The sequence below is a fragment of the Oryzias latipes genome, chromosome 2 (assembly GCF_002234675.1).
Source record: "Oryzias latipes chromosome 2, ASM223467v1".
NCBI classification, from domain to species: Eukaryota; Metazoa; Chordata; class Actinopteri; order Beloniformes; family Adrianichthyidae; genus Oryzias; species Oryzias latipes.
This window is the reverse complement of record NC_019860.2, coordinates 18486573-18511396: the sequence shown is the minus strand read 5'-3', so window position 1 is coordinate 18511396 and position 24824 is coordinate 18486573. Positions and strand designations below refer to the sequence as shown.

At 38.6% G+C, this 24824-nt stretch overlaps 1 protein-coding gene across 1 annotated transcript in view; it reads left to right on the top strand.

Annotated features, from left to right (window-relative positions):
- Positions 1 to 22786, top strand: part of LOC101170160 (gamma-aminobutyric acid receptor subunit gamma-3) — a 131539-nt gene extending 108753 nt beyond the window's left edge. Inside the window, exons 9-11 of the mRNA XM_023965629.1 lie at positions 4704 to 4856; positions 15474 to 15670; positions 17811 to 22786. Coding sequence (XP_023821397.1) covers positions 4704 to 4856; positions 15474 to 15670; positions 17811 to 18092 — 632 coding nt within the window. The 3' untranslated portion in view covers positions 18093 to 22786. The remainder of the gene's footprint in view (positions 1 to 4703; positions 4857 to 15473; positions 15671 to 17810) is intronic.
- The last annotated feature ends 2038 nt before the right edge of the window (positions 22787 to 24824 follow it).

Genomic DNA, 24824 nt, shown 5'->3' with positions numbered 1-24824 from the left:
ACCTCCGTAGTCTGCCGGGTCTTTCTGGAGGGTTTGGACTTGCTTTCCTCACAATCCTGTCAGCTGATCTCTTTGTTTTAAATTCCACTGTTCCTGTTTGACGCCGTTTCCAAATTACATTCCGAACAGAGGATATAAGCATCTGAAAATGTTTTGCTATCTTCTTATAGCCTTGTCCTGCTATGATCAGTTTCAGTGTTCTAGACTACTGCTTGGAAGAAGCCATGATTGTTGATGACTCAGAGAATTGAACATTTTTGACATTCAGCTGGTTTTGGGGACAATCCATGACACTGTCAGGTCTCCGCTTCAATCAATCACCAGGTGGCCCAAACTTCAGCACACGCCATTATTTTGTTTTAGGGTAAATGATGGAAATGAAGCCTAATTTTTTTTTTTACATCTGTGATCTGATGCCTTTTGAAGATTTTACAATCTTTTCTTGGCTTCATTATGCACGAAAATATAACGTTTAAACTGAGGTGCCCAAACTTCTGAGTGTTTTGAGTCTTCAAAAAGCATGAAAATTACTCTTTAAAACTAACAATCATACTAGAATTAGGAATCGATAGCCTTAAGACATGTCTGCATCTCTTAAACCAATGCATTTATTGTAATGGAGTCACTAAATTAAATTGAAATATAAAGTAAACAAATGTAAAATAGCTGAAAGAAAGAAAAAAGGATCAAAGGGAGAAAAGGGAGAAAACAAGAAAACATGTGTTCAGTGAGATTTTGACATTTGGTGGTGACAAAACGTGCCTTGTCCGTGTCGTTTATCTATATGGTGTTTGCTTTACGGTCACTTTTGTTGTAGTTTTGGGTAGCTTGAGAGCTACAGTCTCTAGCTTTTCCATTTGTTGGTTGGATTTCGTAGTGTTTGATTTTCTAAAACACAGCAGATGCTGTACTTTGACATTTCAAAGCTCTTGAGCTCCCTGGTAGGTTGTACACACACTTGAAGGCCTTCATGTTTCCTCGAGTTGCTCAGGTTAACATTAGTGCTGTTCCCATAAATGTAATCATATCACTACAACCTCAAAGCTCATAAGTATTCCCCTCCTGGGGGAAGTGCAAATAGGTTTTTGCAATGCCATTAATCACAGGTTTAAAGATTAAAAAGGAAGTTTAATTATTCACGCCTTCTCCTTTCCAGTCCTTCCGGCGTGGCTGTTGGTCGCGGCGCCTTTTGACACCTTCATGAAAGCTGTTTAGAAGGTGGCGAGGGTCGACCTTGGTCTGAGTCCACGTCCAGCTTGTGTCTTTGCTTGAATCTGCATAATGTGACCGGCTTCAGTTTCCTCACACATGCATGAATATGCAGGAACCAGAGGGATAGTAGAGTTCAAGAGTCTCTTTGTTGTGAAGCGTTCTTATCAGCTTTTTTTTTTTTTTTTACATCTTGAGAATAATTCGACGGTTTCTGCTGCCAAAGAAATTTCTTTTTTTTGTGGGAGAATTTCAGTAAAATGTTCAGTAGAATTCTGCGGAGGCGCGTTGATGGTTTGGACTCCAGCTGCACTGTCAAAACAACCAAACTAATTCTCTGCTATGATGCTCAAACGCGACGGCAAACCTACACATCTACCTCATGCTGTTCAAGAAAATTGGCCATCTCCTCATTTATTAGCTTCTTCTCGTCTCCGTTTCCACGCACACGGCGATTAGACCCCCCCTCGGCTAAAGATAACCATCATTAATAAACATCACAACAAACCCTGAAAGTGCTGCTTTCTGCTCGTCTTCTCGCTCTACTTGTATTTTGCCTCACATGGGGTTTTGATGAGGATTGAGTGGACCCGGCTCCACGACGACCCGCGGTCAGAAACCCATCGTCATCATTAATTCAGGAGCGTCCACCCAAACACTTCAGAGCTTTGTTCTTTCGGACCCCCACCCCACTGCAAATCCCCTCAAAAGCCCTGAAAAGTACATTTCACCTCCCTAAAGTTTGATTTGAAAAAGGATTTTTTTTCCTGTGGAAGAACTGTAAGTCCCCTAAAATCACAGCTTGAAAACGTCTCAACGATCATCCAATTTAAAGCAAACATGCATGCATGTTGGCGTGTGTGTGTGTATGCATGCGTGTTGGAATGTCTGTATAAATGCGTACTAGCATTTGTGTATGAATGCGTGTGTGTGTGTGTGTATATATGCGTGTTGGCGTGTCTGTATGCATGCGTGTTGGCGTGTCTGTATGCATGCGTGTTGGCGTGTCTGTATGCATGCGTGTGGGCGTGTGTGTGTGTGTATGCATGCGTGTTGGCGTGTCTGTATAAATGCGTGCTAGCATTTGTGTATGAATGCGTGTTGGCGTGTCTGTATGCATGCGTGTTGGCGTGTCTGTATAAATAAATGCAGGCTAGCATTTGTGTATGAATGCGTGTTGGCGTGTGTGTGTATGAATGCGTGTTAGCATGTCTGTATGCATGTGTGTTGGCGTGTGTGTGTGTGTATATATGCGTGTTGGCGTGTCTGTATGCATGCGTGTTGGCGTGTGTCTGTATGCATGCGTGTGTGTGTATACATACATTAATGTATAGATATATACATGTATTTATATATGTATCTGTGACCTTTTGTTTTTGTTTTTCAAGTGCAAAAGCCATAAAATCCTTTAACTCTGTATATAATATTTATTCCCACAGAAATTCAGCAGCTCCTATGAAAACCAGCAAACTTTCAATCTCCTTTTATTGAGCTTGTTAGTGGAGGGAAACCATAGAGTGGGAAGAGCTTCTGTCAACAGCTGTCCTCACAAAACGCAAACAGACAAAGAAGCCTCCATAGTGATAGATGCTCTGCTGCCTCCATTCATGTGTTTACCAAATGAGTGGGGGTGTGAAGCTCTGAAGTTCTCAGGTTAAACATGCAGAATGAAACACTGGTTCTAATAAGCTGTTAGTGGAAGACCTAAACCAGATCACAAACAGCTTTATTTAAAAAAATATAAATAAAAACATAGCATTTTCTGGACGTGATTAGAGATGGTGTTTAGTAAAAAACAAAACAGAAAGAAGGGTCAGATCGGATTATCTAAACATGTGATTTGCAACTTCACAGTATCTGTTTCTCCCCGTTAGTTAGACTCTTGTTGGGATTTAAGGATTTCGTCATTTAAATGGGAGAAGTTACTTTAACCGTTTGTATTGAGATTTTTTTTTGTCTGGTGTTCAGTTAGATGATGGAATTTCCCAGTTTCCTTAGTATATTTGTGTTTTTGTCATCATAGCCAAGCTAACCATTCCTTCACATGGATTAGTCTCTGAGCAAAAGAATGAGCTTGTTGACTTTTGTTTACTGGTGGACAAAAGCAATCAAGTGGGAAGCAGCAGCTGGTTTCACTTTCAGTCCTTTTCTTTGTTTAGGAGGAGTCATTTATGTCCGCTGTTTCCCATTTTCTAGCGAGGGGCTGTGCCACGTTCAATAAACACGTCATGGCACAGGGCTCCTAAAGTCACGGCACCTCATTTACTGCTTCTTTGTGGTTTGGACGTGTTGTCTTTGAAGGTCAAACAAATGGATATTTCTTGAACAGGATTTAGAACATTAGTGTTTTAACCCAATTTCTCTTTAATTTTGAGTTAAAGTGTGAGAAAGAAACAGATGTTGTAAAGCTTTAAATAAACAATTATCAAACAAAAATGTTCAATCTTTTTGTATATGGATGTTTAGCATATTTTAGAATCTGACTCCATTACAGTAAAAACATTTACTTTTGAGGTTTCTCATTGATTGCACATCATTGAATTTCCACCACTTTGTGCTGATCACGCATAGTTTCCTCCAGAGGAAACAAGAATGGAATTGTTGTTTCAGATCTTTGAAATGTAAGCCTAATATTGGCCAACATTTCATGTTCTGTGACAATTTCCAAATTCCCACCATATAAAAGTGCGTTCGTCATTTTGTAGTTCTGTCTGAAAAATTTCCCAGAAGTCTCTGCGAAACAGCAGTGGACTAGATCGGTAAATAAAGACCACAATGCATTGCGTCGGAACAATTTTCGTTAATCTACGTTTAGATCTTCAGAAGACATAAATAATTGTTGCAAAGCGCTCAGATCAATTAGATTTTGACTTTGTGAAATCGATGATGTCATATCCACTGTTTAAAAAGATCATGGTGTCTGAACTGCTTTTAAAATCCAGTTAGGGTGGGAATTTTGACGTTCTAATCTGAATAAATACTTGGCTAACACTTTATATTAAGATTCCTTAACAAGCATAATAGAATTTTTAGGGTGTTAGTAAGACATTTATTAGTACAATAAGTCTCATAAGGTTTATAAAATTACTTAGTTAACACATTTACAAACATTATTAGGATGCTAATGATACATTTATTGGCATTATAGATGTCAATAAGCTTAATAAGTGTTATTAACTAACAAATTAATAGGCTTTATTAATGTGTAAGATGCTAGTAAGCATCTTACACAAGCGTAATGCCTGAAAGTGTGGAATGCTTTTACCACAAACAAAGCATAAAGCTTGTAAAAAGAACTTTATATTATAACATTAAAACCGACTAAACATAATAAATGTATTAGCATCTTAAAAACATCCAAATAATAATGCTTGTAATAGTTGAAAGTGTTTGGAGACCTTCAGAGTTAAAGGCCCGTTTATCATCATGGTGGTCCCTTCAGCTGTAATTAGACGTCTAACAGAAAACCTGTTGAACTCCTATCGTTGTCACAGGTGACTACGTACTGCTGACGGTTTACTTTGACCTGAGCAGGAGGATGGGTTACTTCACCATCCAGACCTACATTCCCTGCATTCTGACTGTGGTTCTGTCCTGGGTGTCCTTCTGGATCAAGAGCGACGCCACACCAGCGAGAACAGCTCTAGGTAGGAAGCTGCAATCAAATCAGTTGTGGCAGCGAGGTGTGAGACGGTTTGCCATTGGAGAAAGAAAAAACACGGTGAGACCAGTTTTTATTAGCAGTCACAGAGGGAACACAGAAATACAAATCATAAACCATGTTGGAATAAGTAAAATTGATAGAATAGTAGAGAATGGTCATTAGAGGGGGGGTGTCACTGTACTACTCTGGTGAACAACACTTTATGTCATGGGGGAAGATATACCTGCAAAAGAACATGTTGTCCATTGGAACTGCTATGCAACATAAATGTATTAAATAAAGTGTGCAGAGGACTGTATTTGCCGTTTCTGTTATTTTCATTGTGTCCTCTTCAATAGGTGTACTACATGGTTTCCAACTAGTTTTTTTTTGGTCTCAGGTCTGATCTCCAAGTTGTACCACTACTGAATGAATGAAACCTGCAGGAATATAAACCCAGAGGTCTGAGTTACCTTTCCCGGACGCCGGTCCTCAGCTTGGAGATCCCTGCTAGTGTGTAGAGAACCACTCACCTTAGTTGATCACAATAGGATCCACGTCTCTCAGGATCTGCAAACATTCAATCAGACAGTTTTACTTCCATATTCCATCATTTGAATCCTCTAGTTTCTTTGATTTTGCGATCCATGAAAGTCGAAACTTATCTTTAGATTGAAGTCAGAGCTCATTAAAAAGCGCTGAAAGAAATCCATGCAGGCCGCTCCCCGGAGAGCGCCATCAAACGCGGCGGTTTTAGAGGAGGACTCATTCATTACCGTCTCTTCCCTCTGTGGGCTTCGTGCCTCTTTGTCACCATCACGCCATGTGCTCCTGTTGGAAGAGAGCCATTACTCAGACCTGGTAGAGACTCTGTCACCACAGTGAGAATTTTACTAAAGCAGCTGATTCAAGTCTTTTTCTTCACAGACCAATAACTTTCATCAAAGAAATATCCTTCAGGCATACTTTGGTTTTTATGTATAAAAAAATTCCAAACCACTCCTATGTTATGACAAGTGGTGACTTTGGGAAAAAGGCCTTTCAAACGGTAGTGTTTTCCTGTAAACGCCTGTCACGGATGATCCGTGTGCTGCCGCATGAGAGCTGACAGCGCTCCTTGTGGGAGATGTAGCAGCAAGTTAAAGTTAAAGATAGGAGCTTCACAGGCATCAGTCCTTAGGGCTGAGGTCTGAAGAGACGTTTGCTGCAGGGACTTCATGGAAGCGTTCACTGTGCGGTAAATCACCGGAATCTTCCCTGATCAAAGGGAAAAAGTCAACAAAGCACAGTGACTGACCGACCGTTGGATAATGCATGACTGGATACACAAATGAAAGAGCAGAGGGGACTCCCGTGCAGACCGTCTGACTCATTCCACGCATGCTATGAGGCGCCTTCCTTTTAACTTCTACTGCTACACTTCATGTTGGGATAGTCTTTTAAAGACGGCAGCATCATTGATGAACTATGACAAGTTCCGATTACTATAGCTTTTAGGGAAGTTTTCACAGGTCTGCTTGGGGAAAAAGATGGAAAATCCATCAACTCTGGCCTTTTGAAATGAACTTGTTTTGACGACAACTTTTAGTTTTATCTGAAGTCTCATTATCAGAATAAAGGACCGTATAACATTTCAGGATGGTTCACGCTAAAAAACACAACTGATAAATAAAAAGGGATTATTTGTACATGAAACATTAACTCCATACAGAATTATCCCTTCGTAGACTTCCGTTGTGTTCATGTTTAGCCATCTACTTATCTAAATCTACAATTCCAAAATCACTGGAAATGATATATAGCGCGATAGAACGAGTCCATCGTGATAGACCCTCCCTCTTGTCTAATCAGAATTTTTACGGGGCGGGACCAATCACTGAGGAAACCACCTCCCAACATACATATATGTAACACATCATCACACACCAAATGAAAACAGTAATAGTGATTTCTATCTATAAGAGCAGAGAATACCCCCTTTTTACAAACTATAGACCTGTTTTTCTCCTTCCACAATTCTCAAAGATTTTAGAAAAAAATATTCAATGATCAGTTAAATTCATTGATAAAATATGGTTTTAGAGAAAACAGATCAACCTCAATGGCTATCTATTATTGATGCTATGGAATCACAAATGCTGCTGGAATTTTCATCAACTTACAAAAAAAAATTTGACACTTCCAATCATACACAATACGCAATAATTACTGGTTTCATATGATAATCAATGATTATCATAAGCGGAGGACGGTTGCTTCTGTGAAGTCATGCATTTAAAAAGTAATAACCGCACACTTCGAAGGCCATTAACCCGCTTATACCATGGTCGGTTACAAAAGCAATACATATTAACCAGTTTTTAGTCCTTAATTCTTGTTTTTTTTCGATTTGGATCGCTTCTCTAACAAAAAGCGGACTATATGAAACATATAGTAACATATAGTCTGCGTCGTGCCACACCACCGCTGCAGTCAAGATTCGGCGATATATATATGCTGATCGTCCCGATGACTTGAATAAAGCATCAGTTCAGAGAGAAAGTTCACCTCTTACCGCTTGTTTTTGTCCAGATGAAAGCAAAAGCAAAAGGTTGTTTTAAAGAAGCTGGCGCAGTGATACAAAACATTTAAGCTAGGTGACCGGATCTTCTTTTTTCATTGTGCGGTTATCAGGTTTTAATGCACACCCAGCAGCCAATCAGTATTCACCCGGACCATGGTATAACTAAAGTGAGTCATTAAGGTTTACTGAAAAGATAGCAGAATTCTTTCTGAGGATAATCAATAAGCACTGGATAGTGTAACTTGAGATTCTATTCTGATTATTAATCAATGAGTACTAGATAGATAGATAGATAGATGACTTTATTAATCCCACAATGGGGAAATTTCATTTATCTGTGGCAGCAACACGACATTCAGAAATAATCTATATAATATAACATCAATAAAGGACATCACAAATTACATTTATATTAGATAATTAAAAATATTACTAAAATTATTATGAAAAATTATTATCAAAAATGAGATTCTTATTAAATAAAGAAATAAATAAATACAGCTTCAAAAGTGTAAAAAACATGCGGTCTGCAAAACATGTAAACTGTAAAAAAAACATTACAAATTTTTTCAAAATACAGAAATAACTAATGAAGTTCACATCAAGAACAAAAACAAACAACTGTTCAGGAACAAAAAACAATTTAAAATTGAAAAACAACAACTACAACAAAAGTAAATGAATCAATGACTAAACAGAAAAACACCCCTGGGACCGTGGAGTGTCACTTTGACATGGTAACATACCAACATACTACATATCTGTTACACGTTACTGAAATCATGAATTAATGTTTTCTGAAGATAATCAATCATTTCTAGGCACTGGATTCTATATCTTGAAAAGAGTCAGAACCAGATTACAAAAACTATGTCAAACTATAAAATGAATTATCAGTAGGGGTGGGATCATATAATCTCGCTTCTTCCCACTCCTTTTCAGGCAATAAATCAAGCTCAGCATGACTTTAGTTAATGATCACTATATTTGCTGAATCAAATGTGACTGAAGTGTTTTTTTGTTTTTTTATCGATGCATTTCATCATTTCTGAGTTTGATAAATCTGTGTATTTTGATTTTTATTGTATTGTCTAACATGAACACTTGAAATCAATCAATCAAGGTTAGTCAGTTTAAAAGCAGAAGAAAGTGATAAAGGGTCAAGTGGCGATTATATTGAAAAGTTCCACCGTGTTCAGGTGTTTTAGTTATTTAAAATCCAACTAAAAACAGCGTTCCTTCTAAAACTGCAGATGCCGTCCCTAGAGCATCTCCAGAAAAACAACTAGGGTTAGACCTGCACAGCAGCAACAGTCTACAGCGTTACACTAATGCAATTTTCTACAATGCTAACAATGAACAGTCAAAAATGACAATTACAAGCATCTACTTAAAGTAATCAACCCACATTACTAGATAGATAGATAGATGGATTTTTTTATATCACAGTACAGTTTTTCATATCTATCAGCCCTACTTAATAGATGAGTGAATATAGACCACAGTGCATTGCAGTTACACAATTTGTCACTTAAAAGGTGTATTTCTTTCTTATAAATGATCAAAGATACAGTGGATTCATAAATTGCAATTATAAAATGTTCATATTAATTAGGTTTTCCCTTCTGGAGATGGGTGACGGCATATTTGGCACTAAATATTGATTGTGTGTCCAAATATGATTAATTTCTTTGTCCCTTTTAGGAGTTGAGTAGAAGTGAGAGAATTCTGACTTACACTCAATTCAAATCATGGATATTACAAAAGAATCAATGTTAGGAAATCAAAGCTTTTTGATTTATAAACTTGTGCAAAAACTCCAGCTGTCATTTTTCTATCTCCTAAATAGGAGTGGAGCTTTTCCACTGCAGCATGAACACAGAAAGGTCTCCAAGATCCAACCCTGAAATCGTTTTAACTGGAAGAACCAATGATCCTCTCTGTCTGATGTCATCATCAACCAAAGTTAAGGTTATGGCTTCAACCACAATTCATGCTCCTTTTAAGGTGGATGATGTAGGGATTTAAGTGTGTCATATAGTTAAAAACAATACACTGAAATAGTGACCCCTACTGCAAATGGTAAAAGAAACTTTTTTTTGTGATCACTGCTGACATCAGACTACTTTTACTGCAGTGTCCTATTGTGACACAAAGTGTCTTATTTTGAAAGAAAAGACAAATGTTATAAACCATTTCATATTTAGATTGTTTTATTTTTGGGGGGGGAATCCAACAGTTCTTTTAAATTTATAATTATAATAACAATACATAAATTAGATTTGTGTTTTTTCTTTCTTTCTTAATGAATCTACTGTGTTCTGATAATAAAAACTTGGATGTCTTTTGGGGGGGGGGGGGGGGGGGGGGCATTTACATACAGTTTTATTTGGTGACAAACTGTTCAAAGCAATGCATGTTGGTCTATGCTCACCAATGTAGTGAGCGTTGACGCACACTGGTGTTCCGCTGAGACTTCTGGGAAATTTCCAGAGCAATGGATTTTGGAATTGCAGATTCAGATCCCCTGACGAAATGGTGAACGCAAATAAAGATCCAGTCTTTAATCCAAACGCAGGAAACTGGATCCATACATTTTCCTAAGAAGATGACTGGACCTCCACTGCATAAAGTACCATTGTCCAAACAAATCGGGAATATTCCCTTTATTTAACTCTGTGTTCTTATCATTTTTTCAGGAATACACTGTGTTCTTCAGGTCTGGTTCCACAGATATTCTGACCTTTTTTTTTCTTTTTTTTTAACCGTTAAAGCTGAAAAAAAGGAATGTGTCTGGTGTTGCAATGACTCACCTGCTGGTGCTTTTGGGTCCTATTTGTGGACTCCTGGTGAAGATCAGCTGTGGCCCGTCCCTCCACCTGTGCACAGAAACAAAGCAAAGGTCAGGGGGAGTGATGTTTATTCCCTTTCCCAAAGCTTCGGTACTTTCTGTACACTTTTCTTTGCCTTAAGGCGTGGAAACGGGCTGCTGTGAGGAAACCGCTGCCAGTGTGATTCTTGTTCCAGGACATTTGTGGAGACTGAACCAGCAACCCCGCGGGATGAAAGGACATTGTGTTTTGAAATTTTCATACGCTGAAGTTGTTTGGACGGCAGCTCTGAGGTTAAGTTTGCTTTCCATCTGAGGTTTTTCCCCGTGCGGGCAGATGCACAGACGCTTTTCTCACCTCTGGATGAGGTTTTGTGTTTGTTTGGTTTTTTTCTTGTAGAGATGTGTGAGACCGCTCAGATCACCCAGTTGCTATGGCATCATGTAGTGACAATTTCCTCTGAATGAATTATACCAAGCAAAGAAACTTGGAGGGGAGGGGAGGTGGGGAGGGTGCAGTGATTTGCTTATTCTAAAGAACCGAAATAAGAAAGGGGCCGAGGTTTTAAACAAAGAAATGTGAGCTACAGCTGGTAGGGATTTCCTGCTCGTCTTTTGTGAGCTTATAGAAAGACTCTCTTAACTAACAGAGTTGTTCATTTACCTGCTCGGCAGCTTAAATCTAATGAGGGGGTAAAAGGAGAAAGTCTAGACGAAGCGTTGAGAGGCGGCTCAAAATAGAAGGGAGCAACTCGTCTCTATGGAAACCACCGGGGCGAACACAGAGGCACACGCAGCTATGTAGGGATGAGGATGAAAGAGACAGAGAGAGAGAAAAGGATGGAGGGAGAGGAGGGAAACGCGGTGAGCTTAGCAAAGTGACGCGTGTCACAGCTGTAAATATCGCCACGTTACTGTCAGCGCGCTCGCTTCCCTCTGAACGGATTGATTTGACATCAGCGAGCGAACGAACCGAGCTCTGAAAAAACCTCCGGGTGTCTTTTCCACAACAATGGCCGCAATTAAAAAGCATCTTTGGTTTTAAATGCTTGTTTGCAGCTCTGACACTGAAACTAGAGGAAACTATTAGTCTAAATGGAGCCGTCAACACTTGATGTCGCTGTGTTTGGCAGCAGCACTAACTGTAAGACTCTCTGCTCCTTTGTCCCTCCTGGGCTTCTGTAATAACCCACATTTTACTGAATGCCTGCAGTATTTTTTAATTTTCTCTTCCTGTTAAGCAATTATGAGACTGGAGTCCTTTCACAACCAACTCATCCAAACGTGTAAGAACCTGATATGGGAAACATGCTGTAATTTACTGAAGAGTTTAATAGGAAACCTGTTGGTGTCAAAATAAAAGCTTTTCTGAAACCATTTGTCTGCTCCTCTAGTGCTTTTACTCTCTTAAGTTTAAAGACATGAGGGTTTGTGTTCGAATCTACAATTCCAAAATTTGGTGCCCTAGAAATTTCCCAGAAGTCTCTGCAAAAAAAAAAGAACTTGTAAGCATGGTTGCTGTTAAAAATCGTATGTACTGGATACTCCCACACTATCTGTTTTTTAGTAGTAATGGAGTAGTGAGGCCATGAAAGCCCATAGAGCTCTGGCCACAGTTTTTGTGCTACAGTTTCAGCCAACGAAGAACAATCTATGCTTTATAAACGTTCAGTCCAGGTCTCACACATGCACACAGACTGGTACCTCAAGTACATGAATGGAAGACGAAGGAGCATCAACGATAAAATTAATTTGTGTCAAGAACAACATGGAATCCCAGTTTCCAGCAAACGAGTGAACGTACAGTTAAAAGTAAAACCTTAGTCACAATTGTTGCTGTCAGAATCAGATTTAAAAGCACGAATTTAAACATTAATAACAAACGCTGGTTTTACTTTAGCTTCTTATTGATTAGTACGAGTTCATCAATTTATGTAATTGGATTTTAAGTATTTTCTATATTTGCTTCACATCTTAATCTTTAACTCTTGGAGCCTTTTTAGTCTTCAAAAACTTGTCAAAGCACAAGAACCTTTACTGAAATGCTACAAATATTTCTAAACACTTCTTGAAAAAACAAAAACATTCAATGCAGCTACGTTTTTAGACAAAGGCATAAACGTGTCTGGAGGTGGGATGACTGCAGACTCCTTTCTCTCGTCTCCATCCTTCCTCTCTGTCATTTGAGGAAAAGTGGACCAAGAAGAGCTTTGACTCTCGGGAGGCGGACTGCCGTCTGGGCTCTGGTCGGAGGTCACCTGTTGCTGCCCTTTCAAATCTCAGCGGGGGGGGGATCACCACAGGAAGATCAGAAACTCTGAATAATGAGCTTTGACAAGTGAAGTCTATGTTTCCACTTAACGATTTTTCTGTCAAATCTGGTGAGTCTGATTGAATAGAACGCTCACGTTTTCGTTGGGTTTGGATGCTAAATAGAAACGATATGTTTGTATTCCACATTTAATTGGTTTATTTCTTTTAAGGAAAGCAACTTTTCTTAATATTAATAAATCCCAAAAATAATGTAATCATTGTTCTTCATTGTTAAAGTAAAAAAACACTATGGTGGAAGAATCCCTTGTACTTTTTGAAAAGAAACCCACGTTCAGTTTGATGGCAGGATGATGATAATTTGATGATTGGTGGAACACAGACAACTGTAGGAAGAATCCAAGAAAGTCCACACGTCCAAAAGCAGAGCAACCCCCCCCCCCCACACACACACACACCAGAGATTACCCAACTGTCAATTCACACAGGGGAGCAACCGGCACCACTTTCAGAGCCCAGCTGCAACGCCGCAAAAGCTCCAACGCAGTAAGAAATGAAAAGGTCAGGAAAGAAAGCTGGAGCGGGTTTCAAATCTGTGCGGTTACTGAAAATGCTGAAATAGCTGATAATGGAGGAAGCAGACAGGAAAAAGTACTAAAAGCCATCATAGACAGTCAAACTCCTAACATCACTTTAAATACATAACTCATTTTTAGATTTTTATTTCCTTAGCTGACTTTTTTTCTCCCAAACTTATCAGTAAAATGTGATTTTGTATGATCCAGTTACTTAGTATTAGGATTCTGTGATGAACAACACAAGAAAGATAAACGTACTCTTGTTAATGGAAACAGTAAAAACCTCACAAGTTTATCCAATCTGTCTCAATTTAATTTCTGTAACAACTTTGGGACTCATCAGGAGCAAACGTAACAGTTTGAGACATTTGGACACATTTTAAATCCATTTTTAAGCATTTATCGTTCACATTCTTCTGACGACCGTAGTTTGTATCCATTGGAAATACATTAAAGGGCCTATAGAATGCAAAATGAACTCTTTGAGTTTTAAGTGTATTATGTAAAATCTTACCAAAAAACAACAACCACAAAAATATTTTGATCCAGCACATTTAAGTTAACCATTAATCGGGTTTTTCGCCATCTTTTGCGATAGCTTGATATCGCGATAATGATAAATTTGTGATTTATTTTGCAGACCTATGCAAAAATAATTCACATTTCATTAAATAATTGTATAAAGAAATGTATATGGATATAGTTTACCCTGAAAGGCTATAAGCATGATATAGGCCCTTTAATTGTGTAAATGCTCAAAGTTCTGGTGGTTCAAACAGTGTGTTGTTTGCATGTTAACACACAAAAAGCCTGATTGAAAGAGCCACTGCTAGATAAAAATGTGTTTCCACCCGCACGCAGCAACAGCCTCAATGTAAATAATGTAAAGTTTTCAGAAGCTCCGCCTCCTAGCAGCTCATAACTACACCCCAGCTGTGCGGTGAGAAGGGTCGGACACCGAGTGCACCACCCCTGTTACTATCTCCACCTCTGAGGCGGCAAGCAAACATCTCCATAGCAGTTACTGCACTCATGTGAGGACTAAACGGCTGATTAAGAATAATTTATGTCTAATTAAGTCAGTTAATATTATGTATAATTTAATCATCTCTGTCTGGACACATTTTTGAACCACATTCCCAAAACAGCCCATGATCTTGTTACCCACAATGCCATCTGCTAAGTAAGGAAACCCATCTAACTACATTTCCCAGGAAGTTTTTAAAGTAACATATTATATAAATCTATACAAATACATCAAAAGGATTTATGAAAGCTATAATTTAAAAAAAACCCAAACTGAAATTCTAAACATTCACATTCTTCTATGAACTAGTTAGACCTTAAAGAGTTAAGTTAGTGTTTGGCCCCAAACATAATTTGTTGCTTGGTAACGGTTAAGGTCACACTGTTGTTGTTTTTTAATTATTCAATCTTTAATTAGAAAAGAAAAAACCCAGTTAACTTAATTTTGTTTACATTCAGACTTTGTAAATAAATGTCAAGTAAAACCACAGATGAAGCACTTTGGGTCAAGTTCCCCAAGATTTTTTCGTGATTAGTCTCCTTGGTTACTATTTCTGTCTTAGGGCTGAAGTTTGTTACCATCGATTCACGAATCAAGATCAACGATTCAGAAATTCTGATGGATTATTTTTTTCTTTTTTTATTTCCCCAGAACTTGTTTTGGTCAACTGAATTTTAAGTTTGCTTGTTTGTTTGTTTTTAAATTTACATCTCTTGGGAAAAACACTCGTTAGCTTTTACTTTAAAATTGAGAAGCTTCACCAACACTTTTCTTTTCTCTTCTTTTAAAGTTTTATTTACTATTATTCTGCATTCTAGAGCGATGATTACGTTGTCTGAAGATTTTAAAAAATATGTTTTACCAGATTTATCAAAATCATGCATCAGCGATCTTGGATTCCGCAAATATTTATACTCAAATTTTCAAGAAATCAGCAGTATCTGGATTCTCATTACAGCCACATCATTTCTTGTGTTTAACCTCCAGATTCCTTCACCTGTAGCGGTTAGACCTCCACGTTCGTCAGCATCAAAGTCGTACTTAAAGGTTTAGTGTTTAGTACTTTTCCGTCCAGCCTGATAGTTCATGGAATTACAATCTTGACCTTGGCAGCGTTTTGTTCTGTGAGAGTTTGGATGATGCTGCATATTTTTTATTTCTTTCCCTCACCCTGCAACAGTTTGTACCGTTTGAGATGATTTGATGGTGCCGCACATTCTGAACTGATGCTCGGGTTTGTTTATGGAGTCACATTGTGATTCATAAACATCTGCCCACACCTTCCACTATCGGCGACATCCAAGAGGGTTTCTATCTGTACACTGCCTCTCTGACAGCGTCTACCTTTCCAGGTATCACCACAGTGCTGACCATGACCACCCTGAGTACCGTGGCCAGAAACTCCCTCCCCAGGGTGTCCTACGTGACCGCCATGGACCTGTTCGTCACCGTCTGCTTCCTGTTCGTCTTTGCCGCCATGATCGAGTACGCCATGCTCAACTACTATTCCTACATTATACGCAGACCCCCTCCCAGGATGCAGAGAATGGTAGGCCTGCAGCAAATGTGCACCCTTGCATTTGCATTTGATTTTTTTTTTATTAAAAACACCTCTTTATGCTGTTTAGACTCGACCTTAAAGGCGTATCATTTGAATTTTTTGTTGGACCAGAGTACAGAGAAAAACTCCAGGCAAATATCAAGATATAAAACAGGCAGCAGTTCAGACTGTAAAGAGACGCCAGACGATCTCGATTCAAGGCGGCCTTGAATTTGTGTAGGAGCAAAGTTACATGTCTGTGCCCAAGAGCGCACAAGTCTGCATGTCTGTCCATAATAATAATAATAATACCTTTTTAAAAAATGGTTTCGTTGTGGTCGTGTACTTCTGACAAACTTTTACATCCACAACACTAAACAGACAAACTTTAAGGTGCGCTCTGTTAAATTTGAAGTAAACCTTAACTCTGAACTCGATGTATGCATTTTGTATAAATCTAAACGCAAAGCACAACCAAAAAACAAATCCAGAAAACTGGAAATACTTTGACTGTTGTCCATGCTGGCTCATCTCCATGAGCACATCTGTGCTGATTTTCCCTCATCATGGTGAGAAAGCCTGATGTTGTGTGGGCGTTCTCCAGCCTGCACCTGCAGCGAGCTTTAGCGGCGGCAGACGTCTGTTGGAACTGAGTCAGCCGCCGCTGCCTCCACCTTCCTCGCTCCATCTCCCCTCACTATGCATCGCATCCTCCCAAAGTACTGGAGTTCTGCTGAATGTGTCTCAAGGCTAAGGGGCTTTGTCTCTGGGTGGACAATTAAGCTGCGTTACATACTGTACCTCCTCCATGTTTCACTGTGCACCCCCTCCCCAAAGACTTCCATGTGGCTCTTTTATGCCGCCCACTCCACCGATTCTCTCTTGCCTACCACTCTTTCTTTAATGGAAGAAGAAGAGGGACTAGAAATTTAGTTAAAAATGAAATCCAATTAGGTTGTCCCGCATGATTTTATGAACATCAGGGAGTGAGTCACTTCATGAAATTTCTCCGGATTTCCTTTTTCTGTTCTAAACATTGAAACCACTGCAGCTTTACGGTCATTGTTTCCAAGTTATTATTTTCCGGCAGATTCTCCTTTATTTTTCAGCTTAGGTTACTGAACCAATGGACATAAGAAATCTCTCCATTTCTAAGGAAAGTTTAGCCATCATGATGAGCAAAAACATGGGAAAGTGTTTACAATATGTTCTAGAAGGAACTATGAATCTTTAAGGTTGAATAAAAATGTCCTACCGCAACTGTGATTCTCCTCTAGGCTAGAGCTGTGACGGTGTGGGATTTTTGATCACCGCGGTGATGAAGCACCAGGAGTCGCAGTTAACCGGTCTAAACTACAAGAAAAAAATTCTGAGAATTCCTAGCATATTCACAGGATGTTGACAAAAATTTTTGTCAGTTTTGTGTTTCTTCTCAAAAATTTTAAAATAGAATTTATTTGTAGATATAATATTTTCTTTTTAAATGGACTCTGTTTTATTAATGTTCTCTTTTTGTAACTTCAAAGGTTTAGCCCACATTTTTACGTTTAGTTTTGTTGATTATCCGAAAAAAACTGTTGCATCATGGTCCTTTAGTGCATCTGTTATGTTGAAAGTATGATAGGAAATAAATATTAAAATCTCAACAACCTGCAGATGATTACACATTTATCTTATGAGCAACAGTGTTGAAATTTGACAAATATAGTTATTTGGATAATATCGCTGTCGCCCGATATGGAAAAAAACTAAATCGTGATATTACAAAATTCTATATCGCCCAGCCCTGGTTGCACTCACCTATGTTGTACAGGGGATGTTGTCGTACAGTGCTTTTCTGTCACACAGTTGTTAGTCAAGTTAAAGTACTGGCCCCAGTGCCCACATGGGGTAGGCGGGTGATACGAAATCCATAATAAAATTTTCAATTCAACAATAATTGATGGTATAACTGTATTCGTTAGTTGAGTTTTTAAAGTTATGTCTTAGCAAAGACCAGCCTTTTTGAAGGCGTGCAGTGTGAGAACAGCTCCTCTTAAAGTAGAGATCTTGTTTTAAAGACCTGCTAGGTTCAATTTAATATAATAATGTAAAACTTGTATGCGAGTCGTTGTTGGGTTCACCTAAAACATTCCTCTTTGCCTTGCAGGCCTACTCATCGTTCCACACAAGCCGCACTCCCCGACCCATGATACCCATGGGCAACTCCCTGTTCTGGCACGACTATGACGACAGCTGCCTGTACGAGTGCTTGGACGGGAAAGACTGCAAGAGCTTCTTCTGCTGTTATGAGGAGTGTAAAGAAGGCGGCTGGAGACGAGGACGAATCCACGTCAACATCAGCGAGCTGGATTCTTACTCCCGGGTTTTCTTTCCCACGTCCTTCCTGCTCTTTAATATCGTCTACTGGGTCAGCTACCTCTACCTCTAGTCTGTTGGGGCTGTCATGTGATCCGTGGAAACAGCTCTTGCCATTTTGCACTGCGGCTGGTGATTTTGAGGTGGACACGAAGCGTAGTGGAGGAAAACCAATCGGATCTGTGGGACTTTTGAGAAAACCCCACTGGTGGAGTGATGAGACCACAACACTTTTGAGTTGCACTTTACGGCGTCTGAATCGCTCGGCAGTGGGATGACGAGTCGCCCCCCCCTTGAATCTCGGACACTGCGACTTCAGAGAAGTTCAGGGGGGGGAGCCGGGGTTGCCAAGCTGAACCTTTGGCCATTGAGACAGCAAAGCACCCATAGTGCCTTCTTTAGAAAGGGTGCAGCACCAACAGAAGCAGCGTCAGAGTTCCCTCCATTATATCTTTATTACCTCATCCATCGCAAGCCGCATGTTGAGCTGATCACTCCGTGACTAAACTAGCCCGGATCACAGTTTAAACTGGGGACGTTCTAAACTCTACATTTTGTAGCACATTAGTTTTAGTTGTTCCCTTTTATTTGTATTTCTTTACAAGCTAGTAATGTTTTCTTGTTATTCTGCTGAGAATTAGTTGTGCTTTCCAGTCGCACAGGCATTGGTTGTTAGTTGTTTATTATGGGTTAGAGTCAGAGCCAGTGGTAGTCTGGTATAAACTTGTTTATTGAGTCAGTCAGCTTTTCCTCCATGATGTTTTTTGACCAGACGACTCAAGTTTTCACAAAACAGCAAGAGGGTTCGGGTGTTTAGAAAACAACACAACAACTGAATCACAACTGCATGAAGCCACCAAGTCCAACAGTAAAGATGCTAATCTCCTCCCCCAGTTCTGGTATGTATGTTTCAGTACATGATTAAAGACAAGAGCAGATTAGACCGTAGGGTAGTGCTGGTTTCTCCTTGGAAACAAATATAAATATTTAGTTTAATGAGATTTTATCCTTTTTATACAGATTTTAAACTTTAAGAAATCATCTGTAGATTAGCCAAACTTAAATTAAAAAAGTTTGACACAACCCTAAATGATTTCCAGAGACTTTTTTCATCTCAACCCACACTTCATTTTCTCTCCTCTTGTAATTAATTTTAATATGCGTTTCTGCATTCATGAAGAGCCGTTTGGGTTTGGAAAATAAGGTTTCCGTCGAGAAAATAAGCCTGCTTGCTTGATTGGAAAGATGAAGAAAAGAGTATAAAAACGTAATCAGAAAACTACTTACACAAGACAAAAATCAAATGAAATATAGCCAGAGACTACACAATTTTTACATCTTTAGCGGTTTTCTGCGGCCTGTTTTTTTTTTTTTTTTTATCTGATATGTTGCTTGTACAAAAAGAAAAACAAATGTAAATTCTTTTCTGTCACTCCAGATTTTGTCATCCAATTCACAGCTCCTCCTGTTATATACTTTCTCTAAATCTACAAAGACAGAATGCAGCTGCTTCTGACCTAAAGCTCCATGACCGTTGCAGGAACGCTGCAACTCAACTAAACAAAAGATCATTATATTCATTAACAGTGTTGTTCAAAGAGAAATGAAACACACTAGTAAGAAAATCACATTCCTTTAGTCCCCAAGAAATTATGAAAAGACTGAGGATTGGGCGTGACCACTGAAGCCTGAAAGTTTGTTTAGTTTGATCAGTTTGATCATTTAATTCTCTTGAACGGATCTGAAAACATCACCTGTAATTTACTGGAAACTAGTTCAGCCAATTTTTGAACATAAAAACCAAATTTACCAACCTTTGCTAGATATGTTTGATGACCTGAACAGGTCATCAGATCAATTGTACTGGTCTCCTATGGCAAAAGCTCCACAAAATAAAGCAGATATTCAACCTATAGGATCTTAAAAATGAAAAATATCAAATGATGCCGGTGCCATCCCTTCACAGTACAATAGAAAACACTAGCAATTCACAAAAGCCAGTCAGTGAGACACAACAGTCTTAATCAACCCTAAAATGAAAACCAACCAGATGAAGGCCAACATTTCAACAAACATTATTATTAAAACTTCCAGCAAAAAGCTAAGCTTATTAAAACAAGTCAGGTTTTTTACAGTAAATTAGGTCTGAAGGAAAAACAGGAAACATTAAATGCCATGCAAATGTCCACATACTGTTTATGACTTTGCTGTGATTATTTTACCCAGAATTATTTTTTAAATGGTTAACTTGACATTAAAATGTATAAATGATGAGTGAAACCAGATGTACTCCCTTAGTTTGCCTGTTTTTTTTACTTTTCACAACATTAAACTCTTGTTTTACATTTCATTTGACTGTGTCACCCTCAGAAAAAGAAACACTGATTTTTGTGCATTTCAACGATTGGTCATAAATTGTATTTTTCCTTTAACCTCCTCATACAGCTTTCATTCAAAAATGTTTCGATACTTCCAGCACATGACGCAGATCTTGCCGTTATTTCACTTTCAAGTATCCGTAGCAACAAAAATTAAGTCCCAAATCTTACCTTTAATAATATCTAAACCTAAATAAAAGGTAGTGTGTGGAAAAAACTGCAACCAAACATTTTACGTTGCATTTTTTTTAGACAAACGAATCTGTTCCAGCAGGTTAATGCACCATTAAAACTTTGTTTTTATTATTTACTAGCACAGAACAGAGCGTTCAGATTGTTTAATAGAGCCCTACTTTGTAGCAAAGTTCAATTTGATTGACAGATTGACATAAAAATTCCTTAAACGTCAGTGTACTCATCCGGAACTAATTTTGAGCCTGAATACACCCAAGCGGATCCAGTTCCGGGACCAGGAACTGCTCTTGGACCCATCTTTTGAGGTGGTCTCGGTTTGTGTCCAATCAGACAGATGCTTCGGTTTGTTCTGAGATTCTTTAGGTGAATACTAACTGTCCTCGGAGTATAACAACTGAACCACAATGGCCACCGTAGCCAGGCTTTACGTGATGCAAACACAGTAGCGGAGCAACAATAAGGCACAACAACTCACTGTCTCATTGCTTCTCGACTTTTAACGTGACAAAAGTTGCTTCTCACCATTTTCCCGACAACCTATACGTCATAAACACTTATCAGCGCAACTTCTTAGCCTTTGCCTCCTCAATAACGGCCTTACATCATGTCTCCTTTGCCCCATAGTAACAGGAAATAACTGTTGCACCTTACACTCAAAATTGGTCGGCAAATATTAAGTTTCTCCCGACAAGGATTGCAAAGCGTACGACTTCCATTCATTTTCTCGTTGCTTTGCCTCACCCTTGTGATTCCTGGCCAATGACTGAAGAGATCTTTAGTCACGTGGTTTTGTTTACACGTTTTGGACTGAATCAAAAAATGTCCAGTAGACGGTAGTCTGAATACAAGTTCAGGGCTTGATCCGACCAACAAACCTGTCCAGCTTTTTTAGATATTTTTATCACACTATCCTGGGGTGCACTTAGTTTTTCCACACACTACTTCTACAATTTGAAAAGGGGTTTGATGCATAAGTAATGAGACGGTCAAATGTTTGCAGTTAAATTGACAAGAGGCCATTTTGCCCATCCTGTTGACACGATAGACCGGCAGAACCAAATTCTCTGAGTGCTTAAAGGTGGTTTTAAACCTTAGCTCTAAAAGAAGGTGTACTTTTTTTATTAGTATTTCACATGACCACACATTCGGAGAGGACATCCACACACAAATATACATTTGTGAAGGCAGAGCAAAGAGCAGTGTTGAAAAATAGATGACGCAGAGTTTTGATGGGATCCAACCACCATGCAACATTTATGAGGGGGGGTGCAACCAACACTACATGGAACATTCTGGTTCACAGATGTTCGGCATTTTCAAAGTAGCTTGGCTTTCCAACAGGGTCACTGGAGATTTTTAGGACGACAACTTCTATGTGAGCTGTATCTAATTATTGTTTCTATTTTCATAAAGGGATGGAATGTATTTTTTTCGGCCAGTAGCAAGGCCACAGTCCTTCTGGTTGGAATTCAGTCAGGTCAAGCTGCCCAAATTAAAGTTTCTTTAGGCCTTCATCAGTTTCGTAGTTGCAAATAACAGCTTTGCAAAAAAAAAAACAAGGTTTGTCAGAAAACCTCTGCAGGTTTTCACCGATTCGTTTACAAATTATCATATCGAACAAAACCAATTTCTATCTATGCGTCTAGAACTGACTGACTTGACCAGGGCTTGGCCCACACCGCGGTAACTTTTCCTCACCTCTGATATTTCTACTACACTTTATAAGTGTCTCAGTGTAATGAGATACTTCAATAAAACCAAAAAACACTATTTTCTACATCTGGATGAAAACCCTTGGAGTTTCAACTGACTGGGATGTGGATTTCTAAAGCCTCTTTGGAATCAGAGTGCTAATCCAAGATCAGCACAACTGAGCCTAATGAAGCCTCTCAGGAGGCTCCTTCGAGGACCTAGACACCCCCTCCACACACACACACACACACACACAAGTTTGGGTAGACAAAAACAAAATACTGGCCATGCAGTGTTTTTTTTTTAAACTGTCGTTTTTGTTTTGCTTATCAACACCATCTCTGGAAGACGTGCTTGTACAAATTACACACATCCACCCTGATCTTGGATGAGTCCTCTGAGGGAAAATATTTGTGGAAACAGGATCTGGAGTGAAAACAGGCATCTTTTTTCTAGTGTGTGGTGTATTGCTTATATAAATAAATAATGTTTTGGTCAAGTCCTCCTGTGAAGACTTTTTGTTGAAGAAGGAAACTGCCAGATGAGGATGGGTTTCCTAGACTAGTTTTAGAAACGCTCGTGCTTTTGACCTCTTTTTCATTAGATCGGAGTTTAAGCTATCTAAGGATACAATAAAAAGTTTGAACAATTTCATATTACTTACAGCACCTCACAACTCCAACCTACAAACTTGCTGAGCATCATTGGAGATATCCATCTCTAAGGTTTTGACTTAGATGTCAGGTCAGATGAGACAAATACAAGCCTTACATGGATCTAGTTGTCTACAAGCGGATGCAGGAAGCTTGTGGCCTGCCAAGAGTGATTTCTACTTCACAGAAAAGGATGTTTTTTTTTCACCTGCTCCTGATTCTCAACAACTTGAATACAGAAATACTCAGAAATGCAAATTTTAGCTTAATTGTCTTTATATACGTCCTCCATCTACATAAAAATACCAGAAGAACATGTTAAAAACACCATTTTCATTGGACTGTGTGTATATTGAAGAACTGTTTTTCCTTTTGTTTAATGCAGGAGTTATGTTCTAAAAATACCCTGCTATTGGTGAAAGCAGTTTAACGGCTGGACAGACTTTATATTGGTTGAACACATTCAGTAAAAGGGCTATTGTACTCAAAAGTGTTTTGTCAGATTAATACAACATTTCTTGTTACTTTTTCAACATTTTTTAAGTCTTTGACTAAATCCAACTTATCGGAATATTTTGTTTCCCCATCAAACCATTTATTATTTCAAATGGATCAGTTCTTTTGGATTTTAGCTTTGGGAAACATTAGCCAGGGTCCCTGTTCATCTTTTATCACCATAACAAATAAAAATTTAGCTTTTTGTCACTATTATTTTAGCAAAAATATAACTATTAACTACTGGACTTTTTTACGAAAAAATAATTTTAACTAGTGTCATTTAAAAGATAATGAAAAAAATACTTTATACTTCTTATTTAAAAAAAATAGGTTTAGAGTAACAGCTCATAGGGGTATTTGCACTATAAAGGATAATTCAATTTTAAATGTATTTTTTATTTTGGGTTAATTTACAATTAAATACCAAAAATAAGATCAAAATGTTTGGAAATCCCTTTATGTGAACACCTTAAGGACTCCTCTATCAAACATCTCTACGCTACATAATCAGCTTTTCTAAACAGAGCTTCCCCACAGAAGTTTAAAAACTTTGATCAAACTTTAGATGAGTAACAGTAGTTCATTTTGGGTTCAAACTAGGCTGAAACATCAGCAGAGAAACCCCAACAAATTGTTTTTATTATTATTTTGATCAATCTAATCTCCTCAGGTCAACGGCTTCAGTTAATACAATAACCATCACACTGAGGGATGGATGGACTTCCAGTGACCAGGGAAGAACACAGTTGATCTGGAGCATCTGGGATTGTCAGAAACAGCACTAACTCAACCTGACATGTTTTAATGGAAAGAGGACATCGATAAGGGAGGTCTGAGATTCTTTGACTATCTGGGTGAAACAGAAGCACAACTGAACAGCATCTGAGCCTGAAGGAGGATATTCAGAAATGAAACACTCTACTCACGATGGAACATTCCTTCAACCTGAGAACAAAGAGCAGAGGAAAGATCTTTTTGTTATCAGTTCTGGGGGAAATGGTTTAAGTTTTCAGGTTTTAGGCAGAGAGGTTAACTTTATCATGTCAGATGTGGTCTGGAGGTTCAGGACTATTAGAAAATAAATATTAGAGTTTTTTTTAATTCCAACTTTTTGGTGGGAGGCCAGGAAACTCTGGCAAACAAAAGAATTCTCAGTAAACTTGATAGTTCAGGTACAAAGACTGAAGGCATTTTCTTATAAATATGATAAACAGCATTCTATGTTATTCAAAGAAATATAGGATTTTTGCTGATTTCTCATTTTACTTTTTAACATTTCTTCTTTCTTTTTTTTATATGCAATTCATTTTTTCAGATATTTTACCCTTGAACGCTAAGAAAACTGGAAAATAAAAAGAGAAAAAAAACTGGCCTTGTACAGACCGGTCC